Genomic DNA, 10,526 nt, shown 5'->3' with positions numbered 1-10,526 from the left:
CAAGTGGCTAGAGGCCTGGGAATGGTCTGCTGGACCTGCTTCTTCCCCCCCCTCCCCCGCCCCCGCCTTTTCTCCAGTCTCATATGCCTATACATAATTTTTCAAAGTCTTTATTAACTTTAAAGACTTTGGAGCATTTCTGGGTTAAATGATAAACATCTAAATATTTTAAAATAACATACAATACTGAAACATTGATGGCTAGACACGTTTTAATTCGCCTGCTCTTATTTTTTATTACAGAAAGTCTCTTGTACTTTGTTGAATGTATAGTTTCTTGAAAGTAAGAGTGTGGTTAAAGTGTGTTCATAAATGTAAATGCTGGTTGTTTACTTTTTGACCAAAGCTGGTTATTTGTGAATGGGTAGAAGGTTTGTGTTGTCCAGTGCGTCAGGACCTGATCACCCCTGACATCTGAAGGGACCCCTTCTCTCCTAGTAAGCTAAAGCAGCCCCGCCCAGGCTCTCCCCTGATGCTTTAAGTCCTTATATCTGAGCCTAGACTTTCTTTATTTCTACCGCTCATTCACAGTTCTTGGCACTATCATTGAAAGCCTCAACAGGTCTTCCTTCTTGGTATTTAGGAACCTCTCTCCCCTTTTCTAGCCTTCTTAAAAGTCATACACTGCAAAAGACACTGAGTCAGGAATGATCCTGTAATACAGGGAGATAACAAAGCAGACCAAGAGGCCAAGACAGCAGCTCAGAGGAAGCCTCCGTCTTCCCAGCTCTTAGCTATAACCCATATAACACCCTAATACACTCCAGAGGAACTTCAGCCCCTATTGGCTCTTGGGGCCACTCAGGAAGATCCATGGTTTAAATTTCAGGGAAAACGTAACCTTCCCCAGGGTCAGGCCTGTGATATCTTATGGGCTATTCACAATTCCCTACATATAGGATACATTTACAACTCTTAAAACCCCTCATCACATGTTCTATCCTAGCCTTCCTACTGCAACATATCACCAAAACCTGTTCTACTTATTATTCCGTATCTCCCCAAGGACAGGTTAGATCAGACCTCCTTCTTTCCTCGCTCATCAGTTAAGGGGCCAAATGCCTGCACAAGACTGGCAGATTGACTTCACTCACAAGCCCCCTATTTAAAAAACCAAATATCTTTGAATCCTCATAGATACTGTCTCTGGGTGGGTAGAAGCCATTCCCTACTACTTCTGACCCACCTCATTACAATCAGAAAATTAACCTGCTTTCAGATCTCAAATAACTCAACAGGTCTCCTACACTCTGAACATCCAGTGGAACTTACATCCTCCTACCAGACCCAATCTTCAGGCAAAGGAGAAAAGGCAAATTCTTAATTAAGTTTCACCTAACTAAATTGACTTTTGAAACTAAAGAAACGTAAACTACTCTCATACCTCTAGCCTTTATGCACATCAGGGCCCTTCCCCCATGCACTCTCCTTTCTTAGTCTTCCCCCATGCACTCTCTTTTCTTTGAACTCATGTATGGAAGACCCTTCTTATTAGGAAACTTCCCTTCCACAGAGACCCCTCTTGGAGTCTATGTCCCCATTTTAAATCTCATCTGACAATTACTGAAGAACATGCTGATCAGGTCTTTCCTCAACTTTTACAGGAAACATCCCCCCTACTCCTCCTAAAGGAAATCTATCAATAATTTACAGCCCTTATCAGGTACTATTAACTGCCCCAAATGCAGCTAAACTATCAGGGCATACCCCATGGTTCCACCCTTCCAGGTTAAAACCCATTCCAGGAACACCTCCATCACATGAGATGGAGTCCCCTAAGTATTACAGCCACCAGATTGGGCCCACCAGACTCCACCTTACCCACATCTCAGAAGAAGAGGATGAACGAGTGAGCACTCCTGCAGGTGCTCCCTATGTACCCTAATAACCCTGACTTCCCTGAAAGCCCACCTCCTCTCCCAATACAAATCCTCCAGGTCCTAGCTACTGCCCCCTCTCCCTTTGCATCAGGATTCTCACCTTTCCATGGGACTGCCTTCTACAAAGGGACTTCGATTACCCATGCGATGAGATTTCCTTCTTTATAGATCCTAAACATACCCTCCCCCGCGCCCCTTTGGACAATCCCGACCCTGGAAGTGGGAATTAGCTCTCCTTCTCATCCTATTCCAACCCTCCTCTCCTACACCCATAAGGAACTTTCTCACCTCCAGTCATCTCGAATGAACACTTAACCTTACCCATACCCTCCTTAGCCAGGAATTGCTGACGCTGCCTTTCCCTCTCCTCTTCAGTGTTTACCACCACCCCTATGTCAATCAAGAGATGGAATCAGGCAAAAATCACTCTAGCTTATAAAAAGGAAAAGGGAACTATATTTCTCAAAAAGGCAGACACCCTTCTAGGTAATTATCCTACAACCCAGGCAAATCAAGCCTCCCTTCTTTTCTGTACTTGTATTCTATTTCTTACTAAGGTAGCTCCTTCCTCCCTCCCGGTCACAGGTCCTATCAAAGTACACACCCCACTAATCCCCCAAGCCCCTTTATGCTTTACAAGGTCCCAGGGCAATATAACAAAAGGCCATCTCCCATCATCAGCTTGCAACACCACAGTTAACCCAGAACTGCCAAACAGCCATTGGTCCCAACGGGTTAACCACCAGGTCTTCCCGGAAGCCAATGGTTATTTCCTACAGCCAGTCCATTTCACTTCTTATCCAACCATCCAGGCCCACGGCTTCAACTGCCCCTTTCCTTCCCTTTCTCTTTTCCCTTGGATAACAGCCCATTCTAGCATTCCCTCCCACTTTCACTGCAATAAAATCTCAACCACTCATCTGTAACCCCTTATTGATAGTGCCATGGCGACTACCCTCTCAGCGTGGAGCGTGGAACTGGGAAAGGGAATCTCATACCCTTTAGTCCACCTCTTCTCTCTATACCTTTCAGCTTGTCTCCATGATCAGGGATCCTTCTTCCTCTGTGGGGAGAACACATACATCTGTCTCCCACCAACTGGACAGGAACATGTACTCTCATCTATCTCTTACCCAATGTAGATGTAGCCCCCAGTAATCAGTCTCTACCGGTCCCCAAAACCCACCATATTTGACAAAAAGGCAGTTCAGATAATCCCTCTCCTAATAACCCTTGGCATCACAGAAAAGGTTGGAACTGGCATAGGGGGGCCTAACCACTGCTCATCCTATTTTGAAATCCTGCCTCAGGACCCACAAGAAAGCTCTGGATGCCTACCAAGGGGCAAAACTGGGAAAACAAAAACGTCAACCCCAGGGTAAGCTATGCTCCCCTTTCATATCACTAGTCAGGCAACTTACACCCCTGACTTTTTCCTCCCTAAAGATAACATCTCGGCCTCAGTTTTGTTTCAACTCCAGGCCCAGAAAAGCAGCAAAACCAGACAAGTGATGCTGTGGCAGCCTCAGGACCAGCTTTTACCTCCCAAGTCACTCAACAGGACAGTTTTTGAGCCTTCACCAACCAGTCTCTTGGGGAAACCATGCTGCTGCAACCGCTTGTCCAGGCTACTACTATCAAAGTCCATTCCCCCATGATTTCCATGCCCCCCCTCAGCAGGAGGTAAATACAGAAGATATGCCCTTCATCCCTATTCCATAAAACAAAAAGGCTAGAATGTTAGGTCTGATCAAAGAATTGAATCGATACCCCTTCCCCTGGGAGCTGACCTTTAGGCCACTTCACATTGGACATACCACATACTTAGACCACATTCCACTTGCTAAGACCATTATCTCTCCCCTCCGGAGTTTCCCGGAATTCAGACTTGCACAGAGAATTCTCCGCCCAGAAAAAGCCCGCCTAGAGTCTTTTAAAAACCTGACTCCCCGTCTTCGGGTGCTGGCGCCATTTTGGGGGCTCAGCCCATCTGGCATCCAGATGACCTAATAAATTCATAATCCTTTACCCCTTTTGGCCTCATGTGTTCCTCCTTCGGTGACACTAACAATGTTAACCTAAAAATAAAAGCCCTTTCAAAGTCAGAGGCAACAAGCATTTACATGAGGTCAAAATAAAAAGAAAGAAAGAAAGCAAAGAATAGTGATTCAGGAAACACTGACTTAGGCAGACCCAAATAGTGTTCCTGATAGGAGACAAAGGGGGAACAATTACATCAATATGTTAAGGTAAAAACAAACACACAAAAAACATTCAATCCTGTAAAGAATTTTTGTGAGTTTATTTGAGCCAAACTGTTGACAATTGCCTGGAAGCAGAACTTCAACAGATTGAGATAATGCTCCAGAGAATGGTGGGTTACGTCTATATTTATACATTCCAATCAAAGGAAGGGACATAGGTGGGTTACATGAAATCCATTGGTGATAGACTAGAGAGGCTGGAGAAAGCAAAGCGGGGAAACCACTGGGACTGGATAAAAAGTAAAATGATAGACACATACTTAGGTGGGTGCAGGAACAATTAACATGTTAACAATGAAGGAATTTGTGGTATCTGTCCTGGTGCCCGGGCACATTAGGTTGTGCCCCAAGGGGTCCAGAAAAAGGGAAGTTACAAGTTACCCAGACATTTCAGGAGTATGTTATTATAGATGCAAAAAGACAGATAGGTTCAGTTAAGGTAAAGGTTGACCTTGTCAGTGAAGACACGGGTCTAGTATGTAACTACCCACCATAACTGCTTTTAGTTAAAGTTTAATTTCAGACCATCCTTTGTGGTTACTTTACGTCTCTGAGTTTGCAAGACCTTCTCTGAGCTTGTCAGGATAGCATGTGTCCCCTTTCATCCACACATAGAAGGAAAACATTTTTCCTATTGGTGCAGATAAGCTAACATAAGTGGTGCTGATTCTAAACATTTTTATTTTCAGTCCAGTAGCCATCAGTCCCGTAGTCATAACATCTGCTTTCTTATCTTTGCAAACAGTTCTTTGAGACATACTGTTGGCTTAGGCCCAGTCCCAGTGTTATTGTTGATGTTGTTTGTTTGTTTTTGGTGTTTGTTTGTGTTTTTATTTTTGCCCTGTTTTAACATTTCAAAGGTTCAAGGCATAAGACATGCAAGGCAGTTCCTCTGGGATGGCAGTCCCTGCTCCATATTAAAGTGGCTCTGTTTACATTACTTTTTATAGTAGGAAGCTCATGTGAGGCTTGTATTCATTAAACTCAAATCTAAATTCATGGAGTAGTGTGATAAGTTAAAGATACGCTCCCCATCACTTACCTGAATACTGCCTTCCTCAAGTCCCCACTTCACAATGTTTATGCTCTCTACCCTGGGGGGTTGGGCTAGCAGGGGCTGCAGCCCACTCTGGGCATGTAGCTAGGCCTTGGGGAGCCTTCAACAAGTTCTGGTTGAGGTTGCCAGGGGTATGGGGCACCTGGGGTGCCCAGGTGGACTGGATTTCTGGGCCTGCAGGGAACGTGGGGCATGGTGATCCAAAGTCCCTGGGCTCCTGGGGCTCCCCAGGGCCCCAGATGCTGGGCTTGCAGGGTTTGCAGGGTGAGGTGGTAGGGGTATTAGGCTCCAGGGGGCTTACTGGGGGCCCGGGTGAAGGGGACAGCAGCAGGTGCTACCTGAGTTGGCCTTGGGATGCAAGGCTCTGGGGGGCTGGCAGGCTTGGGCTTCAGCTAATGGGGGTTGCTCTGGCGGTCCAGCTGACTGGGGCTGCAGTGGTCACTGGTTGAGTTGGCCTGGGGTGCAGGGAGCCTGGGGTGCCCTGGTGGGCCAGCTGGCCTTGGCTGCCACCCTTGTAGAACAAGGTGGTCTAGGATGGGGAGGTCCGGCTGCGGAGGCCTTGCAGGGTGGCTGGAGTGCTATCTAGCTGGAGGAGGAATGTCAACAATGGCAAGTGCCAGCTCCTCAGATCCAAGTGAGTTCCTGCAAGTTCCCCCCACATTCATTTGGCAGGTGCCTGGGGTTTAGTAAATGGATTATTTTCATGTGTAGTTTAGTTGCCCTTTTAATCGCTGTTTTATCACTGTGCCTCATAGCAGGCAAGTCTGCCCTCACCAGCCCCTCAGTGATATCCCTCTCCACCACAGGTCTCCCCATTGGGGTGAGGTTCCCGTGATTACCCCATCTCAGTCTCTCCTACCCTTCTCCATGTGGTCTTTCTCTCGTTTGTTGTTCAGGAGGAATTGCTCTGTATGTGGGTGTATATTCCCTGTGTCCTACCCTACCATCTTGGACCCAACACCAAGATACAATTTAAATTCAAGTATCCCTGGTGCCAACCCTGCCATCATCTGGATCACCTGTGTTTCCTCTCGGCAGAGCACTCACTCCATCCCGTAGTCATTGCTAGGTCCGTCTCACTTTCCACTAGACCTTGGGCTCCTTAAGAGTAGGGACCATCTTCTTGGCCATGATGCAACTCCTAGTATCTGGCAAAGTGTCTGGCACAAGTAGGCACCCAAATATTTGCTAAATGAGTAATCTCTACTGCTTCTACTCAAATTGATTGAGGCTATTAAGCCATACTGAATGATCAAATACTCCCTCTCCTAACCTCTTATGCTAGTCTATAATGCGGTGTAAAATGCCTCAACATTAAAATAAGAAAAGTACGCCCCAGCCGGTTTGGCTCAGTGGGTAGAGTGTCGGTTTGCAGACCTAAGGGTCCCTGATTTGATGCCGGTCAAGGGCACATACCTCGGTTGCAGGCTCCTCACAACCAATCGGTGTGTTTCTTTCACATCGATATTTCTCTGTCTTTTCCTCTCTCTTCCACTCTCTCAAAAAATCAATGGAAAAATATCCTCGGGTGAGGATTAAATAAATAAATAAATACTTAAAAAGTAAAATAAGTACTTTATTTCCTTAATTTATAAAATGAGGTTTTAAAGACTCCTGTTGGCTTCAAATGTATTGATCACCCACTCCCCGCAAACCCAACCCCTGCCTCCTACCCACCAACCCACTATATGTCCAAATGAAAACCAGGATAGGGAAGACAGAACTTCTCTCTTTGAGGGGAAAGGGCCAGCGGTGGGATAAACCTCACTTGCTCAGCCTTCCATGAATCCTCCACAGCCGCCGCCCCCACCCCTACCCTAGAGGGACTTAACCAGGAAGCACGGATGGAAACTATGGACTAGATGTTTCTCTTCAGTTCCACAGGTACGCACAATAATAATTATACCTGCATCCATGCCCACTTTGTTCTTTAGTCCCCCCCCCCACCCCCGCATCTTTATCCTTATATAATAAAAGGCTAATATGCAAATTGTCCCCTCCGAAGTTTGACTGACCAGGAGTTTGACAGCTCACTATGATGTGTTCTGACCACCAGGGGGCAGTGCAGAATGAAGGAAGGCCCCGGCTGGCAGCTGGGGGAAGGAAGACCCTGGCCGGCAGCTGGGGAAGGAAGGCCCTGGCCGGCAGCTGGAAAGCCCTGATCGGCCCTGATCACAGGCTAGCCTAGGGACCCTACTCGTGCACTAATTTCATGCACTGGGCCTCTAGTTAGGATATAACTGACATTTAATATAATGTAAATTGAAGATGTATCATGCGATGATTTGATGCATGTATTTACTCTGAAATGTTTACCAAGATAAGTATAATTAACACATCTGACACCTCACACAATTACCGTTTTGTTGTTGTTGTCATGTTGAGAACACTAAAGCTGTACTCTCAGTGCGACTTTCCAGTATACCAAGGAATATCTTTAACTAAGTCACCCTGCTGTAGATTAGGTACCTTTTGACCAACATCTCCCCAGTTCTCCCACCCTCTAGCCCCTCATGGTCCATTTTCTTTTAAATACTTAAATGGTATTAGGTCAAATCCATGAAAAGAAAAAAAAATACAGAGGAAGCAAATTCTGTTTCCAGAGAGCCAAATTGTCTTGCTCGTCATGATGTTTTGCTCAGTTTTTCCATGTTTTGCCTCAGAGAGTACCTAAGCATTAAGTGTGGGTAGGTGGCCCTACAGACTTACTGCTAAAATGCAGGGTGGGAAGGGGTGGTGTAAAAGAAAGTGATGGGGCCATTTCTAATCCTTTAGAATATCCCGAGAAGTTCAATCCATAAGCCCAGAATTAGTCTTAAGTTTGTGACTTGTAAAAAGAGTGACAGGTATGATGTTTTCTAAAATTGGTTCTGATAAAAGGACTGAAAGGACTGTCTCAGTATAAGTATGTGCTGGCAGGCTTTTAAAAAAATCAGACAACGGCGATAACAGATAAAATGAACATGAAATGATTTATTGAGGAAATGACCATTCAGTTAAGTAATATCACACAATGTCAGGTAATCTTCAATATCAGATCATCTTTGTTTTTGCATTAGAAAGAACATTTTTAAGTGCTCCATCTAATTCACCTGGGGATGTAGAATCATAGTTGTGATCCTGGTCAGATATTTTAAAAGAATGGATACAGAGGTGTGTGTTTGTGTGTGCGTGTGTGTGCGTGTGTGTGTGTGTGTGTGTGTGTGTGTGTGTGTGTGTGTGGTGGGGGTGTGTGCGTGTGTGTACAGAAACTGCCAAGGCAGATGGTAAGAGGGAGTTCAGAAATATACAGATCTTGTCGTTTATCTTGAAACCTTGGGGAAGGGCTGTGTCTTTTTCTCAGGGCATAAATCTAACAGTCAATCTGGATGTTTGGACTGTGTAGCGCCAAAGGGCACCTCAAGAGGACATCACCTGCAGCCCCAGGCCAGGGAGTCCCTGGGAGGGGGCAGGAGTGTCACTGGGCCTGTGCAGCAGAGGTGGCATCTGCAACTGCAGCATCCTCCTCTGAGGCGCTGCTCTGATTGGCAACGCAAGCGGGTTTTCCAGCAGGGCCCTTCCTGGTCTCCTCCTCTCCTCCTTCAGGGCTCTGGTTCTGGGCACCAGGCGGCTGCTGTGGGTGGTGGAGGGGGTTGTTGGGGCTGAGGGCTGCAGAGCCAGCATCGCTCCCGCTCTCCTTGTTTTCTGCCTCCATCTGCTCAGAGGACTTTGGACCAGGGGCAATGCCTCGGCCCCTAGGGCGACTCAAGCGGTAGCTAGGGCCAGGTCCGCGGCGTGGTGGTGAGCTCTCAGGCCTGGCGGCTGGTGCAGACCCAGGCAGCTGGGCGGCCCGTGGGCCACTGGCGGGAGCGAAGGTGGAAGGGCGGCGGGTCACAGCCCCGGCCCTGCGGAAGGGCCGAAAGCGCCTCAGCCTTTGGTCTTGGGGGCGGCGGGGCAGGCGGCGCCTCTGGCCCTGGGCTAAGGCGAAGTCTTCTCTGCTGCACTGGTAGTGGTAGTCATAGTAGCCGTAGTAGCCGTAGTAGTGGTAGTAGTGGTAGTAGTCATAGTAGTAGTTGTAGTTGTAGTGGTAGTCATAGTCGTAGTCATAGACATCCCCCTCAGGGCCCCTGGCACTGCGATGCTGTGGCGCGCGATGGCGGGTGTAGAAGCCACGGCGGAAGCGGGGGCGGTTTGCAGCAAAGCGGCTGCCCTCCACTGGGGCGCCGCCTGGCCCGGTCACGTTCGCAGCCTCGATGCCTTGCTTGCCCTGCACCACGTCGAACTCGACGGTCTCGCCTTCGCCCACGCTGCGTTGGTACTTGTGGGGGTTGTTCCGGGTGATGGCCGTCTGGTGAACGAATACATCTTCCTGGGTGTCATGCCTGCTGATGAAACCGTACCCGTTCTTTACATTGAACCACTTGACGGATCCACTCACCCTCTTGGCGATGACTTTCTTGGGCACCTTTTCCTTGGTGCCAGCTGCCACGGTGGCCTCAGGGACGGAGTCTCCGCTGAGGTGGCTGGCGATTAGGGCTTGGACAGAATCTCCGCCTCCCAAGGACGACAGATCTTTCTGCCCAGCTTCGGGGGAGACGGCTTGGGGGGAGATGGCTTGGCGGGAGACGGAGGCGGCCACCTCCGTGAGGGTGGCCTCTCCTGCCTCACTCATGAGGCCTTCCTTTCTCTTCTTGCTCCTAGAGTCACAGGGAAATCTGCTCCTAGGTAGTTGGGCAGGCGGGGTGGGAGTGGGGGGCGGGGTTGGGGTGGGGGTGGTTCTGGAGGCGGGAGCCTTGCTCTGGGAGGGTCTAGGTCAGGGCTGAGGACTCTCCGGCTTGGCACTGAGGCTCTTGGGAGAGGTCTGTAGCGTCTCCTAGGAAACAGGACCCGGATGAACCAGGCTGCAGGGGGTGACGTCTCAATGGGGCTCTAGGCCCTCCTCTAGCTAGGGGGCGGGGCATATGAGCTCTGCCACGTGCTCCTGGCTCCACATCACAGCGCTTCTTGGTTGGTTCCTAGTAGAGAAGGAGCACACACAAGCTCTATGGAGTGGTCTTCTTGAAGACCCTCTTGCTTGCTTGAGTGGACGTGAAGAGAGGACCCACTTTACATCCCTCTCCCTTGGCTGGGGAGATCCACAGCCTTCTAAGGGCACTTCTTACATACTGTCTGGCAAAACCCAGGTCCTCTTCCAACCCCTTGTGTGCCCCCTTTGTGAGTGAGGCATTTTGTGTAATTCCAGACAACCGCATTTTGTGTAAATGATAACCACATGAAATGAACGCCCAATCAAAGAAGCCCACTGTTTCATTTTGTTGTTGTTGTTGTTTTGTTTTGTTTTCCTGC

At 48.3% G+C, this 10,526-nt stretch overlaps 1 protein-coding gene across 1 annotated transcript; it reads right to left on the bottom strand.

The window, feature by feature from the left end:
* Window positions 1-8,658: 8,658 nt before the first annotated feature.
* On the bottom strand, window positions 8,659-9,852 carry LOC307095282 (uncharacterized protein; the record flags this gene model as incomplete). Its single annotated transcript, XM_079764531.1, has 1 exon — window positions 8,659-9,852. The coding sequence occupies one exon, from the start codon at window positions 9,850-9,852 to the stop codon at window positions 8,659-8,661; it is 1,194 nt and encodes a 397-aa protein (XP_079620657.1).
* Window positions 9,853-10,526: the final 674 nt, after the last annotated feature.

This window comes from Cnephaeus nilssonii (assembly GCF_951640355.1).
Source record: "Cnephaeus nilssonii genome assembly, chromosome: X".
In the NCBI taxonomy this organism is placed as follows: Eukaryota; Metazoa; Chordata; class Mammalia; order Chiroptera; family Vespertilionidae; genus Cnephaeus; species Cnephaeus nilssonii.
The sequence above is the reverse complement of the archived record's forward strand: the minus strand, read 5'-3'. Positions and strand labels throughout refer to the sequence as shown.